At 41.2% G+C, this 26,077-nt stretch overlaps 1 protein-coding gene across 7 annotated transcripts in view; it reads right to left on the bottom strand.

Moving 5' to 3' along the window:
- The window catches only part of TIA1 (TIA1 cytotoxic granule associated RNA binding protein), an 87,241-nt gene that overhangs the window by 47,604 nt on the left and 13,560 nt on the right, over positions 1-26,077 (bottom strand). For 2 of the 7 annotated variants that reach the window (XM_033948853.1, XM_033948857.1), the window contains exons 2-7: positions 15,268-15,364; positions 13,905-14,006; positions 12,352-12,406; positions 12,147-12,179; positions 11,026-11,113; positions 5,736-5,811 (exon numbers count right to left, since the gene is read on the bottom strand). In XM_033948853.1, coding sequence (XP_033804744.1) covers positions 5,736-5,811; positions 11,026-11,113; positions 12,147-12,179; positions 12,352-12,406; positions 13,905-14,006; positions 15,268-15,364 — 451 coding nt within the window. Of the gene's footprint in view, positions 1-5,735; positions 5,812-6,324; positions 6,395-11,025; positions 11,114-12,146; positions 12,180-12,351; positions 12,407-13,904; positions 14,007-15,267; positions 15,365-26,077 lie in introns of those variants that run through there. The other 5 variants (XM_033948854.1, XM_033948858.1, XM_033948855.1 and 2 more) reach the window with 4 other exon arrangements.

Here is a 26,077-nt window from a genome sequence, read left to right as displayed (position 1 = left end):
ACATCACTCTCCCATCACTGGAAAGAGAGGTTCGTCTAGTCACCTGAGCACCAAGGAATTCACTTTAGGCTGTGCCAGAAGCTGCTGGCACTCCGGCGCTGTGGGATATTGACTCTCCAGAAGACCGTTTGAGGGCTAACTGCTCAGAGACCATAAAACTTATATCTTGATGCCAAGGAAAAGTCGCAGATTGCGAACACACACTGCAAAGCCAGGGAGAGATGAAGAAGAAGTGGAAGGAGCTGGCTTAGTGGCCAAGTTCAATTCCTGCAAAGATTCAGTCATCAGGTCAGGCAAAGCTGCAAATTTAAATAAGCCCAGCACAGACAGATCATTCCCGGGATCCAGAGCCCTTAAGGGATCCGTGGATCCAGTACCCAAGTCCAAATCTCCTAATCCGGGACTGGCTGCACTATCAAATAAAGAATCAGAGAAGTCAGGATCAACTGCCAGATCCCTCAGAACAGGATTTGAATCCTGAACTGGCGGAACATGCAGAAGAGGGGAGATCCTCGATGTCACCCTGCTGCCCAGAGATGTTGACGGAGGAGGCTGAGAACTACCAGCCACAGAACCTCTGACCTGAAATTCAGACCACAAAATCTCATAAAGTCAGAAAAAAATGTCAGGTCCCTAGGGCATAGTCACACCCTTAGATGACTGGGACTTGCGTTTCTTAGGCTGCAAAGGGTCCGCAGTCTTGCTGACTGAAGGACCAGCTGAGTCAAGCCCCTAGCTGAGCATGAAATCACCTGCTTCTGCAAGGAGGAAACAAGCTACAGTCCTCCTCAGCTGCGCATGCTCCAGAAGTGCTAAATTCATGCAAATTTGCATGAGTTCAGCGTAGGAGACAATAAGGACTCCATCCATCCCAGCAAGTTCCCTGGAAAAAAAAAAAAAAAAAAATTGCTAAAAAATCCAAGATGGCCACCGGCACCAAATTCACACCAAAAACACTTCATGAAAATAAAAAATGCTGAATTTTGAATTTTACAGGAGGGGGAACACTTCAAACCTCAGAAAACCCCTTGAAAATAACGTTTGAAAATCGTTGTTTTAGAGCCTGTCAGCTCTGGCTGTACTCACTGTTAAAGAGACCCTGGGCTGCACCTGCTTTCAGCTCTGATCAGTAGCCAGTCAGAATTCACTGCCACAATGCTGGGAAAGCTTACTCCAAACTGATCCTTGGGCTGCCGGTCAGACTCCACCACCTGACTATGCCTCCACCTCTGCGGACCACCGGATACGTACCAAGATGGGCGGAGGCATGAAAACGCAGCCAGCACACTGCGGGACACCGCTGAGCCCTCTAAGTGTGCCAAAACAGTTTGTGCTCGACCCCCATATAACGGAAGGTGAGACAACTTCAGGGACAACCCTGAGCTCCAAGGAATCCTATGCAGACTGGCTAACAGGTACCTAGAAAAGGATCAGCTTTCAGCTAGAGACTGAAGTCTGAGAATTCACAAGCAGGCAGAGCCTCCAAAGTGCATTGACAGCGAAGATGCCCGCAAAGGGAATTAAACTATGTCGAATTAAAATAATAAACTTAGGAGAGCAGAACACACACAACTGCAGTCATGCATGCAGAAGAAAAAAACTGCTAGAGGACGCTTTACTGAGCTTTGAAATACATTGAGGCACAGTGAAAAATCCGAAGTGGATTTCTTCTGCAGTCCATGCAAGCTTGGGGAAATAACCCTGTAATCTAGAATCTCTCACCTATTGCATTGGAAATGGAAAACTTCTGGCTGCTGGTTGGGCAAACCCTGACCACAGAATCCCAGCCCCGGAAGTCCTTCCGAGGCACTGGGGGGAGGGGGGACTTTGCAGCCAACTCCCAGAGGATTGTTACACAGGGGTACCATAGCCTGTGTTCAAGCTTCTGATAAATCAGCAGGCAAGCAGCTCCCAGGGGAATGGACCACGAGCTCCTGAAGGGACACAAAGCAAGCTGGCTCCACAGGTACTCCAAGATTTTGGCCAGGGAGCAGTGTTTTACTTGGTGAAATAAGACCGAGAAGGGAACCTCCAAGCACTGAAGCTACATAGAATATTTGAACACTGATGGCACAAATACTGGAAAATAACAAAAAGAAGTAGAGCAGATCAGATCAGAACATACCCGAGTTCACTTGCAGAACAAAAAAAACTGAAGAGGGAGATATTTTTCACTGAAAAAGGGGAGGTGTTCAGGAATTTCTTGAAGAGTATAGTTTTCAAGTTTATTAGGATTTTTATATACCGCCTATCAAGGTTATTCTTTTCTGAATGTCTTGTAGTATGGTGTCGTTATCAGTAGATTTGGTTGTCTAGTTTAGCTGCTTGAGTGGAGAGGAGGCCATCGTATACTTTTTTCCCGTTTTACTTCTTTGATTTAGGGGTTTGTGTTTTTCTATGTCTGATTGAGGTGGTTTGGATGAGGCGGTTGTTCAGGCTGTCTCCGTTTAAGGCTTTAAATAACATACAGTAGAATTTAAATAGTATTCTTTCTTGAATTGGTAGCCAATGTGAGTTGATGTATGCTTCTGTAATATGGTTGTGTTTCTCAATAAGTAGATGAGTCTCAGAGCTGTATTTTGGATCGTTTGTAGTTGTTTAGTCATTGTAGCAGGGCAGGGGAGGTAGAGGATGTTGCAGTAATCTAGTAGACTTAGGATTAGGGATTGTACTATAAGCTGGAATTGTGTTTTTTCGAAGAATTTCATGACTTGTCTTAGGTTTCTCATCACTGCGAAGGCTTTCTGTATTGTTTTATTTATTTGCGGTTGCATGGTGCAGCATCGGTCTATAGTCATTCCTAGTAGTTTTAAGGTAGTTTGAATGGGATAGTTGATTGTGTTAATTTCTAAATTGGTTATGGTTGGGACTTTGTCATTTTCGAGGAGGATGAATTTAGTTTTGTCTGTGTTGAGTTTCAGTTTGTGATCTTTCATCCAGGTTGCTACTGTTTCTAATGTTCGGTGTAGTGTGTGTGTCATGGCGGTCTTTGGTTGATCAAAAGGTATGAGAATGGTAATGTCATCTGCATAACTGTAGGTGGTGATGCCTAGATTATCTAGGTATGTTCCGAGAGATGCAGTGTATAGGCTGAAGAGAGTAGGGGATAGTGGGGATCCTTGTGGTACGCCGCAAGGGTTGGACCAAGGTTCAGATTTTTCTTTATCTGATTTTACTCTGTATGTTCTGGATGAGCATTTTTTCCCTTTAAAAGTGCTCATTGCGCAATACGCGACCTAGCTGAAAGAAAAGTTCCAGTTAAAAATAAAAAAACTCAATTACAGACAACTGAAGGTTCCCTTCAGACCAGCATTGTTTTGAAAAAAATATTTAAAAATCCTGAGGCAGCCACTGGCTCTCTAAGCTATATGCCTATCGGTGACAAGGCTTACAGCTGAGGCACCTCTACAAAATTTTGGGAAGATGGAGGAAATGGTGGGAGGGACTTGACATATACTCTCAGGAAAAGGGTCAGTTAAACTCCAAAAATATTACCTCTAAATCAGAACCCCATATGGACAACAAACCTCCCCTCTGCAACACTAACAGGCTTTAATTTCACACACACACAAGCCAATCACACAACAGGAAGTAACAGGGAAAAAGAAAGGAAAGAAAGGTGGAGAAAAAGCCTCAGTTCAGCTTCATCAGGTAAAAAACTCCACCTTTCAAGGCTAACCCTGTACTCCAAAATATAGAACCAGTAGAAAAAGCTCTATGGTAGCCTGCAGGGAGATGTTACAAAACACACTGGGACACAGCCCTCAGTTGTGAAAAAATGGGTAAATCAGCACTGTAGCAAAGAAGTCCAGGATTCAGCATGGAACACAGCAAAAAAAAAAAGAGAACTTAGCTGCTTCGGCATCCAAAATCTCTCAGTCCTTCACCTCCTGGGCCCTGCAGCCACTGAACCCGACGGGGAACCCTCCGTTTCGCTCTGATTGCTACGTCAGGGGTTTCAACTTCACTGCTTCACATACTCTCTATCCAGACCCACCAAGCCCTTCAGGCTCTCACACCATTTCACAGAACAATATTGTGTGATTGGCTTGTGTGTGTGTGAAATTAAAGCCTGTTAGAGTGTTGCAGAGGGGAGGTTTGTTGTCCATATGGGGTTCTGATTTAGAGGTAATATTTTTGGGAGGGACTTGACCCCATCGAGTGTGACACACTCGAGGTCAGATGGACCCCCAAAAGGATCCCCCCAAGCTCAGTCCGGCACCAGACAGGGACAAGAAGGCCACTAAACAAATACCAACAGCCCTACACTAACCAAGGGAAGACTAACAGTTTACCACACCTCCTGGAGACTGAGAGCAGACTGGTTATATTAGAAGTAGCTGTGCTTCCCCCTATTACAGCCACAAGCTTTGTCTCAGTCTCCATATGCTGGGCATGGTGAGCTATTACCCAGCAGTGAACTGTGCTGGTCTGGAGTGGTGCTAACGAACTCAAAGCTACTAGTAACAGGACATGTTCTATGGCATTGGTTTGTAGCAGGAAAGAAACCACCTCTACCAAGAAGCTGGTATTGGAGTTTAGTGTAAAAATTGATCTGGAAGCTGCCTGAGAAACCTCAGACAATAACCTGTTTCAAATATATTCAAGACTCAGGAATACATGAATATAATCTTTGAGATTTTGTTAAGATGGATATGCATTCGAGAGGATTTGTGGCTGATGACAGAGATGATAGACAAAAAGCAGGCTGTTGCATTGACTGTCAAGAAGGCAGTAGGACAGGAAAGAAATGATGGTCATTATATCTATTGTTGCTTTCACTTTACCTCCAAAGAGGGAGCATCATCTGCTAACTTAAGTGTACATTCTCACGCAAGCCAGGGAGGCTCGCAGTCAAGCCAAACATCGACGTGATTGCAGAAGAAAAAATTCTAGACAAGGTCTCAAAAGATGTTATAAATAATCTGTATAAGATAAATGACATGATCATCCACCTGTGACTGAGCTTGCAAGGAGAGGCTCAAGGAAAAAATTTAGATTTTCTGGAAATATGCATTTATGGAATCACTTAGTTGATGAGTTACTATGTGGGCAGAAAGTTGGCTCCATGAAAAGCCTAAATAGTCTAAAATTTATGAATCTTTTCCAACAGAATGCTGAAAAAAGTCCACTATGCTTCCTGACTTTCCTTATGGCATTTTTACCACAACAGAGAAGCAAGAAAGTTAGACCCTGTTGAACCCTGAAGTCAGTTGGTCCTGAAGTCAACTGTTTTAGTTACAGCCAGAATTGCTAAGCTCAAGGCTGTTCCTATCCATTTGGTCTGGTCCAGTAGGATGAAAAGGAAGCAATTTTATATAAAATGTAGTACATACTGAGGTTCTTCAACTGCTTGCTATACTACTGTTCCAAAAGGAAATCTGCTGCAACTGCAAACTGAAAACAATGGTAATAGCTTTAATGGTCCAGCTTGCACCTTCACCCTTTGTTCAATATATTTTAACTTTGTGCTAAAGGCTTGTTCATGTCTTAAGAATTATAAGGCTTTGATATCTCCAAGACATTCACAAAGGTTCCCAGATCTTCCTGGTACACGAGAACCAATTTTAAATCACAGTCTCACAGCCATTTAATAAAGGACAAAGAGTTAAGGCATGCAACATAATTAACTTTTTAATAAATTAATTAGGTCACTTAAGACATTGGAAAGGGAGATTATACTAATTGTAAATTACAAAATCCCCATAACCAAAGGCCACATCTGCACTACTTACCCACTTATTGAAGAAAGAAACAAAGCCATATCCCTTTGATTTTCCTGTTGCCATATCTTTGACCACACGTGCATCTCTAAAACATAAAACAAAAGTTTTGTCAGTTTAGCACACACAATCTTTTAATAAATAATGAAAATGCAAGTCACACACCCACACACATATGCACAGAGCACTCCATTTCAAATCTCACCTTCGCTAAAGTGAACCTTTCAATACACTTGCAAAGATATTAATGCTAATTTTGCCTCAAGATAATCTTACTATTAATCTTACTATTTAAAAGATCAATATGATGTTGTAAACATGCAAATCAATAGTTTCTAGAACATATGTATGTATCTGTATATTCTAAAATATTTCACTATGGTTGGTTTCCCAGTTCAAAACTCAATATAAATGATAATCTGAGCATGGTCAAAGTGGCTATTCAAACATACTATCTAGGCCACTTACAGCTAACGTATTATAGGAATGGCACTCTTTAACCATGCAATTTATAGCTTGCTCTTTGATCACACATTCTACCTACTCATTAAAAGAGATAAAATAGAAAAAAATGGAAAAAAATAGGAATTAAAAGGCATACGTCGCCTGTTAACTGAATTCTTTTATTTTCTCAGGTCAATTCGTTACCCCCTTTTTGGAACTGTGGGCAGCTGTAAATTTTGAGAAAGTGGGACATTTTCAGAAATGGTTGCAGTATGAAAGAAAAAGTAACACACTGAAACACTTAAGTTTTAAACTAAAATACTACAAAAATATTTTTTTAAGACTATGTTAAAACAGGAATTAAAGACAGGATCGACTGGAAATTGAGATATAAAAACAGATTCATAAAAGGTAAAAAAAGTAAAGAAGAAAAAAACTACAACATTTATCCATTGTGCACTGTAGCTTGCAGTTAGCCATGGAAATTCTCTCCATTCTTCAGAGACACTCTGCAAAATAACCAGAGCCCTATTATTTGAGATTGAGTAAAAACCCCAACTATGATAGTTTAGCCCATGTATGGGGAAAAGATGATCCTGAAACTTATTAAAAGTGAGTTTCTCAGGCAATTTGTTTACAGCTTGGCAAAGTATATGAATGCTCAAGACGTACATTCTCTCACACACACACACACAAATACAAGTACTTTTTGCAAGAAAAAGCATGTTGAAAAGCCATGCAATTTACTTATCTGCAAATAAAATGAGAAACTATATTTGCTAATCCAAAATACAATACATTTGAACACCTTCTCTCTTCCAAGTATAACAATATGAATATTAAAGTTATCTATCACTAAAAATTTTGCAAACAAAACCAAATGTATGTAGTTACTAGTCTCTGAAATTTCAAAGTCATTAGAAAGAGGATATGATAGCATTTTGATTTCAAACAAGAATTTATAGTATTTTACAGTAAGAATAAAAACCAGATCTTTGAAATGAAAAATGTATTCCTCTCATATCACCATTTCACCTCCCTCTTTTTTCTCCACTCAAGTGGCTATAGAGTACTTGGACCTCTTATGAAATTCTAGTCTCCCAAGGCAAAGATTATCAATAAAGACTGGTAAATAACAAGTCTAGTATGTTCAAATTTTTTAACATAGTGAGTTGATCTTATTAGTGAAAAAATAAAATCAAATTCAAATCAATCTATCCCAAAAAGAGAACAAAAATTAATTCAAAATATAATATAAAACTATTTTAACAGATTTCCGAATATTGAATACAAATTGCCTGAGAAACAAAACACTTAGTACATTTATTCTAACAAGTCCAATGTGTAAGAAACTAGCCTGTACTTACCTCAACTGAAAACTTTGAAAATAAGACTTGAGAACAAAGGTGAAACATATACATACATGAACATAAAATTTAAATGAGAGAATAAGAAAATGGAGTCTTGCTTTGTATATTGACAAGGGGAGAAGAAAAGGGGAAAAACACTCCTTTAAAAATACCTTCCCCCTTTTACAAAACTGTAGCACAGTTTTTAGTGCTTGCCACGGCGGTATCAGTTCCAACGCTCATAGAATTCCCACAAGCATTGGAGCTGATACCACCGTGACTGACACTAAATATTGCGCTACAGTTTTGCAAAAGGGGTGGGGGGGTGTAAAAGTACATAAAAGAAAGGATAACTCTTAATGAACCATAAACTCTTTATAATTGTTCAAAAATAAAGAACACTATGTACATTTAATTGTAACTTCAATAAGAACTAAGGAAAAAGAAAACCACAGTAGAGCAGCATACAACACCCATCATATCTTCATCAATAATATAACTGCAATTATCACTGTGACATATAAAGGTTATTGTAATGTAATGTCCGGTTTTGTTATACCAGATAAATTATGACAGGTTTAAAGATTTTAAAAGACTACTTTATACTGCAAAAGCATTCTGTAGTCACAACTCCCAATTTCTATAGTTGAATGGGATAAATTTTACCACAACTGCTAGAACAAATCCTAAAAAAGTGTTTATGGAATTTCAATTTTTGTATAAAAGTTGTTTTCCAACCTTATATATGTGTGTTTTGAGTATTTTTTGAATGGGGGTTGCATTTAAGATTTATTTTGAGTGTACGGTGTGGGGGGTCATCTGATCTGTTTAGAGAGAAAAAAATTGGGAAGAAGCAAGGATGGCATTGGAAAGGGAAGGGTGAATGGGGGATAAAAATGAAGATATGGGCTACAAAACAGGAAGGGGGGACTTCCTTCTCACTCCCCTTCTCCATCTAATGCCAATACCATCTCTTTACTTGTTACCCCATCCAATTTTCACCTTTATGTGCCGACAAGCACTTTACCTTGGACTATATCTGTCACCTCTGCTACTTGGGACCAGCTATAGTGTTTGAAATATGCAGATACCACCATGTCATAAGTCAAACCTCAAGTTAAGTTTCAAAGGGCAAGGAGAAAAAAAGGCACTGTTGCTCTACTTCCTACAGTCAGGAGATAAGCACATACTAGGAACAAAGAGTAGGAGTTCCCCTCTCATTCACTTCAACTCAATGAGGTAATGTGCAAATCCACAAGAACTGAATTTTGCAGTACTGCCACACCACTATGAGACACTAAGAGGGAAATTCTATAAAAGACGCCTAAAGATAGGTGCTTATTTATTTACGCACCTATTTTGCAGCTAAGTTATGCACCTAATTAGTATATCGGCTTCAATTATGAGCTTTAATAATCATGATCATAATTGGCTTCTATTATGAGCTTTAATAATTATGCCTATCTTCTTAGGCGTGATTCTACATAAGATAGGTGCCTAACTCCAAAGTAGGCGTGTTTAGGGGCGGAGAAGGACCTAGGCACCATTAGGCGTGATTCTCAAAAGTACTCAGGTGCCTATAATGTAGGCTTTTAAAACCCTGGCCTACATTGTAGGTGCCTAAGTTTTAGTTAGGCACGATTCTGTAATGGGCGCCTAAGTGTGACTGCTATGAAATAGGTGCCTAACTTTAGGCGCCTATCTTTTTAGGATATCTGTCCCTAAGGATTTAATCTATTGTAAAAACTTAAGTTTCAAAATTTTTAAATATAAAAGCTAAAGATGAACAGTTTACAAGTGTTTCTAAGTCCATTTCCTTGGCGAGCTAAGATGTGGTAGAAAGTATACAGTAGCTCCATCCCTGGAACTGAATGCAAAAGCTGTAGGTATCACTAATTATTTTTCTTTCCTTTAAGTAATAGTTCAAGTTGTACTATCTTTTAAAATATCAAAAATAAGATGCAACCGTACAAAAGCTTTAGGATCCCTAGAGACCCAGTTTCCGGAGATGCCCAAACTTGAGCATTCAATTATACAACTTTCTCTATTATAGAAAATCCACTACCCAATCTGGTTTTCATAATTTTCCAGATATTCATTCTCTCTCTCTCTCTCTATATATATATATATCTATATATACACAATGACATTTCCTTTTCCATCTATATAGTCCACATTTAGAGAAAACTCCAAAATGAAAATTACCACAGTGGGCTGGGTCCTTCCATATTTATGTCATTTCTGAAAGAGCTGGCTTGTGAGATCTCAATAGCTCATGCATGACAGTTTTGCTGGCCCTTTAAAAGTCTCAGCACCCCCCCCCAAAAAAAAAAACCCCAAAAACAAAACACTCCGATTCTCTCAAGAAACAGTACAGCTACTAAACATCTACCCTACAAACAAGAAAAGCAGAACATTCCACAAACAATTAGCCTTAGTTCATTCTACTCTACATAACAACATTCCCAAGATCACATTTAAAAGTTAGATAATATAAGGATGAAGGCCAGTACTATTATTACATTTAATTGGACAAATAATAATAATAATAATAACTGAAAGGCATGAATCTTTTAAGCTTGAATAGTTTGTCTTGGAGCACTAATATCAGAGAAAATAAAATTATGAAACAGCACAAAGTTCAATTTAACGATAAATACAAAACCTCATTGTTATTACTGCTTCTGTCCAAGCCCCTTTTGGAAGTGAGACAAAGTTAATAGATGGTCCATTATCCCAAGTAAAGAGAAACATTTGGAGAATTAGCTTAAGGCATACATACATCTAACTGCCATCACAGAAAGGAAACAAACATTCTAATTATATGAGCTCTCTGAGATCAGACAGCGAATGCTGGTATTAGAAGTCAAGATGATGTTTTGCTAACCATGAATAAAATTTGGAGAACTTAAATTAAAACTTCAAAGGGTTTATAGTATTAGGTTATAGTGACCAAATAGCAACACAGCATTTACCACCTCCTACAACTGTTAGGTATATGAATCAACACAGCCTGGCAACAGACATCCTCTGAGGCTAAATTACACTTTACAATGCCAAACCCAGACTGTAAACATCTAGAATTTCACTCTGTATGTCCCAGGTTTTCTAAGTCACTAAAGGCCCCTTTTACAAAGCCGCAGTAGCAAGTCCCAGCACAGCAAATGCAGAAGGGGCTTACTGCCCCACACAGTTTTTAAAGTACCAGCTTTCAAAAGTATATATACACTACTACTTTCTTTTTTTTTTGGGTGGGGGGGGGGGTTAAATTGTAGCCATCTGCTTCATAGATTTTTCTTGTCATCTTAAAATTAATCATATATCTGTAACTTTCTTACCAATTTGTCTGGCTCCAGAGGCCAACTGGAAATTTCTTTAAAAAGGCAAGAAAGCACTCTATCAAACTAATTAGACAAAAATATCAGACTAGTAAAATGTTACAATCACTGTACATAAGAGACATCATTCCAAAAAATGGTTAAAATAATCAGTCTGAAGAAATGACTTACGATATTCGTCCAAAGGGTGCAAATGCTGATTTTATATCTTCAGTTGAAATTTCTGGACTGAGGTCTCCAACAAAAACATGGAAATGATCTTATGAGGCAAAGAAAAAGAAATATATTTAAACATTTCAAGAATGTCTGAAAAACATTAGTACTGTACTTGCATATTATTAAAAAAAAAAATATCCATAAAATTACTGGGTCTCGTTAAAAGGCATATATGGATTAAATAAATCTATTCAGTATTACTGAAAGTCACAATGTATTTTTCCAAGAAAGTACCCTAATACTTTAAAATTTACTTGGAAACAATTTGTACACATTGCCTCACACAGGAATCAAAAACTTCTAAAGTTTCAGATGCTCAAAATATTTCAACAATAAAACATTTCAATTCTACTGCAGAGATTATAACACATCAATAACTAACTACTTCATAAATTAAAAAGGATTGAGATTTTATGATAAAATGTTAAAATAGGATAGAATATAAAAATACTGGATCTATTTATAAAATGGTTGGTTTGTAGACTTCCCTTGATCAAATCTAACAAAAATAAACACTGCATTGCAACAGAATGGCATTAAGGACAACTTGGCTTTCACAGATGGAAACTGTTACTTAGCGCATTAAGAAGTCCATCAAGACTGCAGAAAGCAGTATCACATCTGAGGGGTTTTATTTAATGTTGGTTTTTTTAATGCTGAATTTTATAAAGTCACAAAGAAAACAATTTTACATTGTATTATTTATATTAGGCTGGCTTTAATATCCTTAAAAAAAAAATTATAATAATAATTTTAAATCCAGCCAACTAGTGTAGCAAAATACTTGCTTAATCATTTGAATGGGATCACACAGAGTTAAAATATACTGTGTCTTGCCCTTCTACTCAAAATATTGTATATGTCTTTTAGGAAAGGAAATGGTCAATACAAAAAGGGAAGTTGGGAATCAAATAGCTATATACAAAGAGCCCTAGCAGTTAAATGGAGCAGTAGCTCAGACTTGAGATACATGAAGAAAATCAGTCTGCCTTACATAAACATACAGAAAATAATTTCAGCTGGTTAGTGAATACCCTTGAGAGATTTCATTTTTATGTTTAAGAAGACACAATTACCTTGTGAACGCAGTGTGCTGACAACGGAACTACCTAATAACAAAGATTAGATTTGTTCTTAAATTTATTGGCACAAACACATTAAATATCATCTCAGGCTAATGATCAAAACATTACTACAAAAACGGGCATACTTTTTATTAAATATAAGCATATAAGTATGTGCAATAAATAAAATGTCACCAAAAGAATCATATGTACTTACTGCTTGTATCTTTCTTCTGACTGCTGGGAGTTGTCGCCCAGTTCACTTTTACCTCCTAGAAAAAATATTTGCTAGTAAAAACACAACGTTTTATTACATTTTACTTTCTACAGTGGCAATAAGGGCTACCTGACAGATATAGCAAGTGTCAAAATTATGAAATTATAAGAAACCACTCTTAAAAAAGATAGTTTCAGATATCAAAAGTTCTCCATTTTGCAAAACCTCTACACAAGTGGTTCAGTATTTGGAATAACAAGTCTATTGCATTTTTTTCTCCTTATATAAAAAGTAATTCCAGTCATCACTAGGTACGCTTGGTTCTGTTCCATGAATATTTGTTCTCATGTACAACTTTATGCACAATATAAGCAGCATACAAACATAACATAATTAACCATATTTTCTGATAAGGTTGCTACAATCTGTAAACCTTAATTTGAGAGTGCGCTATGAAGAGCCAAATTATAGCATGATTGAATTTTGTTTCTAAACTAATTTTAAGGGCAGGGGAACCAAAATATCTTCCCTAGTAGCATTTCCATAGCTTTCTAACAGCTGGGACAACCAACCCTGCCTATGAACTTATGTAGTGGACTGGAAAATTTTAAGGGAATGCTTATCTTTTTGTAGCCGTGACCCCATGATTGTGACGAAATAAAATTGTGACTACTCTGGAGGTGCAGAATAATGATACACCTATGAACAACCCACCCAAGCCACAACCCCATATACAGGTTTTGTGATCCCATCTGGGGTCCTGACCCACAGCTTTGGAAGCTCTGATCTAAGGGATATTGCAAAACACAAGCCCCCATCGCGAACGTCAGTCTAATAGTCCAGTCCTTCTCGTTAGGTCTTGTTTTGCTCCATTCTGAGGATAGAACACAATTAGTATATATCTTTCATCCTGCAAAATATCCCTTCTCCCCATCTCTCCTTCACCTTACATACACCCTCTCTCCCCCCCCTTCAGGTCAAATTATCCTACTGCAGTTCTATGAAGCATTCCCATTTTGCCCCGCCTATATAAATGCATCATGGTATATATAACAAGAGACAGTAAAAAGCACAACTGGATTTTTTTCTCTGTTAGCAGACCTTTAAATTCATAGTAATGCTGATAATTCTTAACAACTAGATGTAGAGAAATAGTTGGTCACAAATATATAGAAGGGTACAGAGAACCAAGTGACAAAACATTTAAATATGCTTGTTTAATTCCTACCATAAATACTATACTACCACTAAATGATACTTATTTAGTGAGGTAATACTGCAACAAGAAATACATCATCATGCTATCTGGTATGATTTTCACATATTTCTAATGCAAAAATGTGATATTCTAGAAATACAGCCACAATACTACCTATTCTGAAGCAAGTGTAACACTTATTAGTGCATACTGTACCAAATCTCAGCTTCTTACCATGGCATAAGTGCGACCCTGGCATCTTCATTCTGGTTTCCTTTTAGGTAGTTTTATCCCTGTTTTTGTTATTAAAACTTCTCTCATTTCCACTGGTCTCACCCTAAGCTGGAGAGCTTACCTTACCCATTATCTTCCGTCCATTCATAGCAGCTAATGATGCTGCTGCATGACGGTGCTCATAGAACTCCACAAAACAGTATGGATCATTTCCAGCTGTCTGCTTATAAAGAAAGAAACTAAATTTAATAAGCACATCTTTTGAAAGAGGGATAAAGTAAGGTTAATGAGTGGAAACTACTGTATATACTCGAATAAAAGTCGAGACCCCCATTTTTCCCCCCCAAAAAGAGGGAAAATGGTTGACTCGAATATAAGTCAGGCCGGGCAGCTTAATGTTCAAGTGCCCTGCCAGGATCTGCACCCAGCACCCCCTCCCTCCCCCATCAGGCTCTGCACCTAGCCCCCTTCCCTCCCTCCGAGGCTCTCCACCCAGCCCCCTTCCCTCTCATCCCTCCGAGGCTCTCCACCCTGTCCCTCCTCCCTGCCCATCGTACTTTCTCTGCCACTGGAATCCCTGGTGGTCCAAAAGTATAGCAGGCAGGAGTGAGCTTTCCGCACTCTTGCCCCGCTGCTAACCCTGTCGGTCGCTATAGCAAGTTCCGGCTTCAACCGCTACAAATCAGAAGCGCACTTTGGACCTGCTGCTCAGCGCTGAGCAGCTTCCTAAATGGCTCGCATGAATTCACAGGAGCCATTCAGGAAACCGCTCAGCACCAAAGCACACTCCTACTTGGTACTGGTCAGCAGCTGATGCTGGAACTCACAGGAGCGTGGAAAGCTTGCTCCTGCCAGCTACACTTCTAGACCACCAGGGATTCCAGCGGCAGAGGTATGATGAACAGGGAAGGGAAGAGGGACAGGATGCAAAGCCTGGTGGCCCAGTGGAGGCCTGCAAAAGTCTGGGAGGGGGGCGAGTGGGCCGAATATACACCGGGACCTCTATTTTTGTGCCAATATTTTAACCCAAAAATCCTGGTTTATATTAGAGTATATACAGTAATTATTCAGATTATAAGCATAGCTTCTCCTTAGAAGCCAATAAACTAGCAGGCACAGATAATCAAGTTTTGTTAATACAAAAACTCATCTCTTCCAAAACTCTAAATCTCAATGGTTAGGGCAATTTCTTTGGGTACAGTAGCAGGGTAAAGAGTGGAAGAGCACTACCTCTATGACCCAAACTCAGACTAGATTAGCAACGATGGTCAATTACAGTTACCACTTAATATAATGCTATCATCTTAAAATATAAATAGCCCTGAATCCTCTCATTGTCTTCTGTATGTTTCCAAGTATCATAAAGAATGGAACTTAAAAAATTAAAAACATGAAAAAAAATTGTTCGAAATTACACTTTCAGGATTGCTCTCACTTCAAATAGAAAAAAACACGCAACACACACACAAAAAAAGTGTCCTTACGTCCATGATCATTTTACAGCTTTTACACGGCCCGATCTGACTGAAGAGTTGAAGAATTAAGGCTTCCGTTACATCTCTTGAAAGATTCCCTACATACCTGTAAAACCCCAAAAATTTCATCTTAAGATGGATTCTCTAATCAACAGCAATATAGCTAAAATTACTAGTTCAAACCAAGTTAAGTTGATACAAGACTAAATAACAAATTACAGCTACTTTTCCTTACTCAAACCACCCTTCCCCCCCAAAAAAAAAAAAACAAAACAACCCCAGACCTCTGCAACTACAGATCAGTCAACTATGTTGCCTTTGTGATGAAGTGTTGCAAATGGAAAGGTATTGCTTTTGACTAGTGGTGGGGGAATCTGCAGCTTTCAGGATGCATGAGACCTTCTGTGGTTTCTAGTGCAGCCCGATCCAATATAAAATGGTATAATATAAACAGTGGTTATCAAACTTGTCCTAGGGGACTCCCCAGTCAGTCGGGTTTTAAGGATAACCCTAGTGAACATGCATGAGACAGGTCTCCATACAAGTGACAACTTCCATTATAAGCAAACCTCATGCATATTCATTAGGGATATCCTGAAAACCCAACTGGCAGGGGATCCCCCAGGAAAAGTCTGAGAACTAATAATATACAAGATGAAGGATAGTAATAGCTGTTAATTTTCTTTCCTCTAGTTTGGTTGCATCATCTTTTTTTCAAGTTTATTTATTGGAAAAGAAAATAAAACAAAAAAAAAATTGTATGCCCGAAAATAAAACAGGGCTAGTAAGACAATCATTCATTTACATCCATAGTCAAATGTGGTCCACAGTTATTATGGAAGAGCTACAAAAAATAACATCTTAGAAACTATTATAAACTGGACAATTCATAACCTATTTTGTTTTTTCTGCAGCCCCCCCACCTGCCAAAAAAGGAAATTTTCTAACACAATAAAAATTATAAAGTAACTCAGTGTCTCTAAAACTTTCTCGAGCCGGGGCACACTAAAGGCCTGTTTTACAAAGCCGCACTAGCAGCTGCCGAGCGGCAACAGCCTCAAAGCCCTTTAGATCTCTATGGGCTTCGGGGCCATTATCGCGCAGCAGCCGCTAGTGAGGCTTTGTAAAACAGGCCCTAAAGGTAGTTGCCACGGTTCAAGGCACCTAGAAGTGCATGGACGTTGCCATGATGACATCAATCTGACATCCACACATGCGCAGAGGCCCTCCAGACAGGCCACGAAATGCCAGTAGGGCATGCCAGCAGGTAAGTCTAACAAATATCAACAGAGTACCTCCAACCACAGACCTCCCAAGCTCCACCTTAGATCCACCCAAGCTCATCCCCAGATCCCGCCCCCTTTACTAATTGTAATGCAATTTTTTCCATTCATTTTTCATATACACAGCAGATATAAATTCTCAAAACTGATACATTTCAATCACTATATTGAAAATAAAATCATTTTCCCTACCTTTGTTGTCTGGTGACTTATTTTTTTGTGCTTTTAACTAAGTTTCCAGGGCCTTCTTATTCATTGACTGTTTTTCTCTCCGTCTTTACTTTCTGCCTTGCATCCATCTTTGGCATTAACTTAAATTCAATTTTTCTGCTTTCTTCTCAAAATCTACTTTTCCATGTCTTACCTTCCCTTCTTATCTCTCTCTCCTTCCCTCCCTATTTCCATGGTCCGACATCTCTCTCCTTCCCTCCTTCCTCCCCAGTGGTCTGACATATCTCTCCTTTCCCACTTCCCAGTCTGGCATCTCCTGTCCTTCCCATAATCTAGCATCTCTCTCTACTACTACTACCGTATTTCCCCATGTATAGGCCACGGCCTATACATCGATTTTAAAACCGGACTAGTGGGTGCCGATTGCTTAAATGGGACAGCCCATAAATCATTCCCCCCTTAAATACCTCCCTCGCCGGTAAATACCTCCTGGCCGGCTGCCTTCTCCCTCTTCCAATCACGTTGTGCAGGGCAGGAACGATATTTGCGATCTCAAGCCTCGCCCCGCACCGCTTCCTGATTGGCTGCTGTCATGAGACCTAACGGCAGCCAATCAGGAAGCGACGCGACTGCTTGTACAGGGTAAGAAACATTCCAAATATCTTTCAAACTATTTATCACTAGTGTCCAGAAAGAATGTACCCTTGGGCAGCTCCACCAAATATGAAAAAAGGCTGCTCTTATTCCACAGTTCCTCCAACAAATGTTCAGAGCTGCTGGGGAACATCTTGGAGAGATGAGCTAGTGTAAGATACCATTGGTAGAAACTTTTGTAGCCATTTTCCAATACTGAAGCTGCTATAGATACTTTGAATAAATGATGAAAAATTTGAGACCATCGAGACATTGTGTAAGTACAATCAAAGTTTATCTCCCATCAAGAAGTGTACTACTGTGCAGTGTTCTCCCTAGAAATTTTTTCCAGCCAGGTGGCACGAAAAAGTAGCCAGGTGGGATGGAGAAAATTTAAAGGTCCTTTTACTAAAGCATGCTAGCCATTTTAACGCACGCTAAACGCTAACGTGTCCATTATAGTTTATGGATATGTTAGCGTTTAGTGTGCGCTAAAACTGCTAGCGCCTCTTAGTTAAAAGATCCCTAAATGTGCACTATTTTTATTAGTTAATTGTTATTAATTATTTTCCAATGCTCAATATGACTCTTTTTTAAGGTTTGACACTTAGGCAGTGTTCCAATAGCATTTAAGCCACCCTTGATAAAAAGTAATGCAGATCCTCTTATTCCAATTAACTAATGACCAGTATCAAACCTTCCATTTCTTTCAAAACTACCATATTTGAGAGAGTGGTGTTCAACCAACTTCAAACTCATGTTGAATCAATTAATGCTTTGCATCCCCGGCAATCTGTGTTTTAAGACATAGCACAGAAACAATAGTTCCTACCTTAGGGCTCCTTATACAAAGCTGTGATAGCAATTCTGCCACAGCAAATGCACTGAAGCCCATAGGAATTGGATGGACTTTGGTGCATTTGCCATGGAGAATCACTACTGTGGCTTTGTAAAAAGGGACCCTTACTGAGTGAACTCCATACTAGTCACCTAGAGACCAATGTTTCTCAACTTCTTCAAGCCAAGTACCCTCTAAGTCTAACAAATACCAACTGAGTACCTCAGCCCAAGCTCCATCCCTGACCCCACCCCCATTATAATAGTACTAATTGTAATGCAATTTCTTCCATTCATTTTCATTTAAACATAATATAATCTAAGGTGATCACGTGATGCTGTGAGCTGAGTGGCTGTGTTTCCGTTCGGCTCCGGAGCCCTGCGCTTCATCTGGCACAAATTTGCTAATCGGCACGAAAAATTTTTGACCCCCGCAACCGCGAAAAACGTGCTCCTTGTATGGACAGGTTCCTTTCACCTTCGGCGTCTCAAATGGCTACTAAATCGGGGAAAAAAGATCGGGAGAAGGTGCGGCCCAGCGAAGACAAAATGGCGGCCGCACCTCGAGTAGACACACCGGCACCTGCTTTTACCCTGAAATGATTATGGAGCTGCAACAGGTAATTTTGCAAGCGTTGGGGCCGCGAATGGAAACGATTTCCTCACAACTAACTAAACTCGAATCCCTCTTAGAGGACAACCCTCTTAGAGGGTCGGGTTTCAGCAGTGGAGGACGGGGCCACAGCGGGGATACCACGGTGTCCACCTTATCTACACAGCTTCGTTTTTGCCAAGAAAAAATTGAAGATTTGGAAAACAGGTCTCGTCGGGGAAACCTGCGTTTCATCGGCTTACCTGAGACAATATCTGATTCGGTGCTTCTTTCAGTGGTGGAATCGTGGCTGGCAAGTGAGCTTCCTATGCCGTCCTCCCTGGGCCCTGCGAGATTTGAGCGTGTACACAGAGTGGGGCCTCGCTCGGGAACAGATCAGAGACCCAGAGTTGTAATTGGTAAACTCCACAATTATAGACACAAAGTAGAACTGCTGCGGGCATTTCGCACTAAAAGGGAGCCTCTGACGTATGAAACATTACCTGTACGTATAGGTCAAGATTACTCTACAGCACTGACTGAAAAACACAAGATTTTCCATCCTCTCTGCTCTAAACTTGTGGACCAAAAGCGGAGGTTTATGTTTCTCTACCCTGCAATCCTCAAAATACATCATAATGGAAAGTGGCATACATTTGATTCTGCGGACTCAGCTGGAGAATTTATTAACAGTCCGGATTTCACTTCTGGAGCTACTTGACTAACATGATTATCAGTTCTTGTATGCCTGGTATTGGGGGTTGCTACATTTTGAATTGAGAGTTATAAGTTTTATTGTGCATATATTATACAACGATTACAGAAGGCAGGGCTCTGATAGCCTCTAAGATGTGATCTGCTTTCCTAAAACCTGGAGGGTTTTGGGTCAGTACAGATTCCAGAAGGTTGGGGAATAGACGGGATAAGGGGGAGTATGGGGGAACGGGATGGGGTGGGTAGGGATGGAGGGCAAGGGGGATCTGTAGATGTGAATTTGGTATTATCTGTTATCTTTCATGTTTTTCCTTCCAGTGTGGTCTCTGAGAGTGTTCCATATACAATCTTCTGTTTAGCTTTACTGCTTTGGTTGCCTGCATTGTCCCTCTGGTATGGCTGGGAGCCGGGGGATATGGGTAAGAGGTATTGTGAAATATACATTCTGCTTGATTTCTTGTGAATACTAAAACAGTTCACATTTTGTCCTGGAATGTATGTGGGATTACCTCTCCAATAAAGCGCAGTAAAATCTTACAGCGTCTCCAGCACCATAAAGCTGACTTGGCCTGTCTTCAGGAGACCAGGCTCTCAGATGCTGAACATGCTAAACTTCTGCGAGGCTGGGTGGGACAGGTTTGTTATTCTTCCTCCACTAATGGGAAGGCAGGTGTGGTCTTGTTGGTGAGAAAGGGATTTCCGGGAACAGTAGAACAAATCTATCACGATACTTTGGAGAGGACATTATTATGTAAGGTTAAAATGTCCAGCTCTACACTTAACTTGCTTATGATTTATGCACCTAACCAATATGATCATACATTTTTTACCGCATTGGCAGGGCTTGGCGTCCGGGACCCTAATAACCCTTTGATACTTTTGGGTGATTTTAATCAGGTACTGGACCCTAGCATGGATAGAACGGGCCCGGGTTCATCTCAGTCATTTGGTCTTACTAAGGGTATACCATATCTATGTGATACATTAGACCTTATTGATCCATGGCGTCTGTTACACCCTACCGACCGGGATTTTACACATCAATCTCGTGCACATCATACTTTTTCCCGCATAGATTACATATTGACATCGTCAGCATATTTACCTAACATACAGGCTTCAGAAGTGGGTCCTCTTTCTGTGTCTGATCATTGCCCCATTTGGCTTGACATACTGACTGGTACCGATCCAGTACATGGGGGAACTTGGAGGTTCCTGTCCTATTTATTTAGAAACTTGCATTTTCAGAAATATCTAACTCAGAAATGGGACGATTATGTTACCTTCAATTCTCAGCATCAGGTTCAACCGTTATTATTTTGGGAAGCGGCTAAATCCATGCTTCGGGGAGACATTATTTCCTAAGTTAGTGCACACAGACTTCGGCTTTCTCGGGGAATTCTACATTTGGAGGACGAGTATAAACGTCTAATGAGGGCTCATATTGCACATCCATCCCAACAGTCGCAGGAGGCATTGGCGGCATCCCAGCATGCCCTAAATACTTTATTGCATGAACGCACTCAACACTATTTTCATTATTGCAGGTTTAAATTTTACAGATTTGGGAACAGAGCAGGGCGTCTACTGGCTAACTTGACTAAACCTAAACGTCCCAATCGTCACATTTCTCGCATTCTTCTTAGTTCAGGTAGAGAACTTACTACAACGCCGGACATAGTGGATAGATTTCTCCAGTACTATAAAGATTTTTACGCATCCAGAGATGGCCGGGGGGGTCCAGAGGTGGAGGATTATTTGTCGGATGCAGGGGTACCCAGACTAACCTCACCTGATCGTTTCATGCTGAATCGTCCCATCCAGGGCAAGGAGTTACAGGGAGCGGTTAAACAGCTTAAAGGGGGTACATCACCGGGCCCAGATGGTTTTTCCCCAGAGTTCTACAAACTTCTTTTTCCATCTCTCTGTGGACCTCTGGAGGCCTACTATAACGCCGCTTTAGAGGGTGGCTCCTTTCCCCAGGGGGCAAATCAGGCCTTCATAACTTTAATACCTAAACCGGGTAAACTGGAGACGGACATTGAATCTTACCGACCGATATCCCTAATTAATGTGGATATTAAAATATTGGACAAAATATTGGCTAATAGACTTGCAACTTTATTGCCCCGCTTGATAGTTCCGGAACAAGTAGGCTTCGTACAACATCGTCACTCAGTTCTCAATGTTCGCAGACTACTTACTGCATTACAACGTTCCAAAGACTCTGCATATCAGGGGATATTGGTGGACTTGGACGCAGCTAAGGCTTTTGACCAAGTTAATTGGGAGTACCTTTTTAATGTACTAACATATATGGGCTTCGATGGGTGGTTCCTAGACATGCTACACTTGCTATTTAAAGATCCCACGGCTTGTATTTTGGTTAATGGTACGCGTTCCCCTGTCTTTCAGATAGCACGTGGGACGAGGCAAGGAAGTCCGCTTTCTCCACTTCTTTTCTTACTATACCTAGACCCCTTTCTGCGCACTATACTATGGGATGACATCCTGATAGGGTTACCAGAGGGGGACTCCCATTTATGAGTACTGGCTTATGCCGATGACCTTTTATTAACATTGGGATCTCCTGCAACATCACTCCCTAGGGCCCTGGAACTGTTGGATGAATTTAGTATGTATTCGGGCATGCAGTTGAACAAATCAAAATCTATGGTATTGCCTTTGACTGTGGAGGTCCAGACGCAATAGCAGGGTGTTTTTCCCCTGGTCTGGGCGTCAGGTCACCTTACATATTTGGGTATCATTATAACACCTGATCCTGCTGAACTGTACAAACTTAACATAGACCCTCTGGTTCTTACTTCTGTTCAAAGGTTGGAGAACTGGAGGGTGTATCCACTCTCATTACTGGGTAAAATAGCATTGTATAATATGGTTTTGGTGCCTCAATGGCTTTATATATTTCAAATGATTCCTGTTTTATTAAGTGCACGAAAAGTGCATGAAAAGCAACTTGGTAGAAGCCTACAACGCTTCCTGTGGAATGGAAAGAGAGCACGAATATCTTTGTCTGGACTGGCACGCCCTAGAGACCGTGGTGGTTTTGGTCTTCGTAGCCTCCGCATGTTATCTTGGGCGTATCAAATGCGTCATCTCAATGACTGGTTCAGGGGCACTGAACATTTCTCGGCAACTTCTCAGGTCTGCTGTTTGCCAGGGGCCAGGATCCGGGATGTAACTACTTGCCTGGACAGACTCATCAAGCCCAGAGACCACTTCCCCATGATTCTCATCCACGTCGGAACCAATGACACCGCCAGGAGCACCGCGGAGAGCATACCCGATGACTTCAGAGCCCTGGGTGAGAAGCTGAGGAGGATGGATGCGCAGGTGGTCTTCTCCTCGATCCTCCCAGTGAGGGACAAGGGCAGGGCCAGGGAGGATCGCATCCGGAGGGCGAACGACTGGCTGCGAGGATGGTGCAAGGAGATGAACTTTGGGTTCCTGCACCATGGAGAGGCACTGCAGGGATTACAGGGACCAGACGGGTTACACCTGACCAGAAGAGGGAAGAACGTCCTGGGACACCGCTTAGCCCGCCTACTTCACAAGGCTTTAAACTAGGTAAGTTGGGGGAGGGTAGTGGCACAAACAACCTACTTGACGAGCTAAGCTACCAATTTCTTCTTGAGACTGAAGTAAGGGAGACTAAAGAAAGTAAACACTATAATTCAGGGTCACATTATAATTCTGGATCACATTGTTATGCTGGGGCTAAGGGGAGTATACATTGTAAATCTGGGTCTAAGGGGAGTTCAAATTGTAATTCTGGATCTAGGAGGGGTGCACACTGTGATTCTGGGACTAGGAGAAGTACACATTGTAATTCTGGGTCCAGCGACAGAATACACACTGCAAACTATATTATAGGAAGTCAAGTTGCTCAAGAGGGAATACCCCCACAGAGTACACACAATTCTGAGTCTGGGTTAGCCATAAACTGTAGTTTTGGGTATGGGGAGTCCGGGAAAGGTGCACATTGCAGCTCTGGGTCTAGGAAGAATACGAGACATGCAAATAATGCTAAAGGTGGCCTAGCTGCTATAGCAGGAATGTCCCCACTGAGACATAACAAACATACAACATGGAGGGCTATGTACGTCAACGCCCACAGTCTGGGAAACAAGATCCTGGAACTGGAAACAGAAATGATAAATGCCGACTTGGATGTGGTGGCGATATCTGAGACCTGGCTCACAGACTCCCACGGGTGGGACATGGTCATACCGGGTTACAACTTGCTTCGCCGGGACAGGGAGGGCAAAATGGGAGGAGGTGTAGCATTATATACTAAAGATGACATTAAAGTCACCAGAATCACAGATGTACGGTACACTGGAGAATCCCTTTGGGTAAATTTGGCCAGAGGGAAGGACAAATGCTTGTATCTTGGCGTAGTATACAGACCTCCAAGACAACAGGATGACCAAGATATGGAATTAATCGGAGATATAGAGAATATCACCTTGCGTGGGGACACAGTATTGTTAGGTGACTTCAACATGCCTGATGTGGATTGGGTCACGCTTTCCTCTGCTTCATGCAGCAGCAGGAGGCTATTAAATTCCTTGAAGGGAGCAAGACTAAGGCAACTAGTGTTGGAACCAACAAGGGATCAGGCAATCCTAGACCTGATACTTACCAATGGAGAAAGTGTCACAGAGGTCTCGGTGGGCGACACATTGGCCTCCAGCGACCACAACATGGTATGGTTCAATCTCAGAAAAGGTTTCACTAAATCTACCACACTAACCAAGGTCCTTAAATTCAAGGACACAAACTTCAAAGAAATGGGAGACTTCGTTCACCAGGTGCTACAAAGCCAAACAGAAACCGATAACGTGGAAGAAATGTGGTCAACTATAAAAGCCACCATACAGGAAGCAACAAACCGCTATGTTAAATCGGTAAGTAAACGGAGTAGGAACAATAAGCCACAATGGTTCTCTACGGAGATCTCGGACCTCATCAAGGAGAAGAAAAAAGCATTCATCTCTTACAAACAATCAGGGAAACAGGACTCCAGGGAAATCTATCTGACCAAGTCAAAAACAGTCAAAACAGCAGTTAGGGAGGCCAAATTCCGCATGGAGGAGTCTTTAGCAAGGAACATAAAGAGAGGAGATAAATCCTTTTTCAGGTATATCAGTGACAGGAACAAGAACTCAGGTGGGATAGTACGCCTCAGGAAACCAGGGGGAGACTATGCAGAAACGGACTCGGAGAAAGCCCAACTGTTAAATGAATACTTCTGCTCAGTCTTCACCCGCGAGGCGCCGGGACTTGGTCCTCAGCTGCAGACAAGGGTTGACTCAGCTGATCCATTTAGTAATTTTGAGTTTACGCCCAGCGGTGTCTACTGCGAGCTGTCAAATCTCAAGGTTAACAAGGCAATGGGGCCTGACAACCTACACCCCAGGGTGCTCAGGGAGTTGTGTGATGTCTTGGCGGAACCGCTATCCGCACTCTTCAATCTCTCCCTTAGTACAGGTGACGTCCCGTTGGACTGGAAAATGGCTAACGTCATTCCACTTCATAAGAAAGGCTCCAAGATGGAAACAGCAAACTACAGACCGGTGAGTCTCACATCAATAGTGAGCAAACTAATGGAAACTCTAATCAAATGCCAGTTGGATACGATCATGAACGAGGAGAATCTACGTGATCCCCGTCAACATGGATTTACTAAGGGGAGATCCTGCCAATCCAACCTGATCGGCTTCTTTGACTGGGTGACGAGAAAGCTGGATGTTGGGGAGTCCCTGGACATCGTATACCTGGACTTCAGCAAAGCATTCGATAGCGTACCACACCGCAGGTTGCTGAGCAAAATGAGTTCTATAGGATTGGGCGACACGCTGACGAAATGGATTGGGAACTGGCTTGAGGGTAGGCTTCAGAGGGTAATGGTGAATGGCACCCCCTCCGAAACGACGGAGGTGATCAGTGGAGTGCCACAGGGCTCCGTCCTGGGCCCGATCCTGTTCAACATCTACATAAGAGACTTGGCAGAAGGTCTCCGAGGTAAAATAACATTATTCGCTGATGACGCCAAACTAAGCAATGTAGTGGCCAAGAGTACAACAGACAAAAACTCAATGCCCGACAACATGATGCACGACCTACTACTACTGGAGCGCTGGTCTAGGTCCTGGCAACTCAGCTTCAATGCCAAAAAATGCAAAGTCATGCACCTGGGCAGCCATAATCCATGCAAGACTTACACCCTAAATGGCGAGATCCTAACAAGAACTAATGCAGAGCGTGACCTAGGGGTGATCGTCAGTGAGGACATGAAGGCTGCCAATCAAGTGGAGCAAGCTTCCTCCAAAGCAAGGCAAATCATAGGTTGCATACGCAGGAGTTTCGTCAGCCGTAAGCCTGAAGTCATTATGCCATTGTATAGATCCATGGTGAGACCACACCTGGAGTACTGTGTGCAATTTTGGAGGCCGCATTACCGAAAAGATGTGCTGAGACTAGAGTCGGTGCAGAGAATGGCAACCCGGATGATCGCTGGGCTCAAGGATCTCCCTTACGAGGAAAGGCTGGATAAGTTACAGCT

Source organism: Geotrypetes seraphini, chromosome 6 (genome assembly GCF_902459505.1).
Source record: "Geotrypetes seraphini chromosome 6, aGeoSer1.1, whole genome shotgun sequence".
Taxonomy (NCBI): Eukaryota; Metazoa; Chordata; class Amphibia; order Gymnophiona; family Dermophiidae; genus Geotrypetes; species Geotrypetes seraphini.
This window is presented reverse-complemented; position numbering and strand designations above follow the sequence as displayed.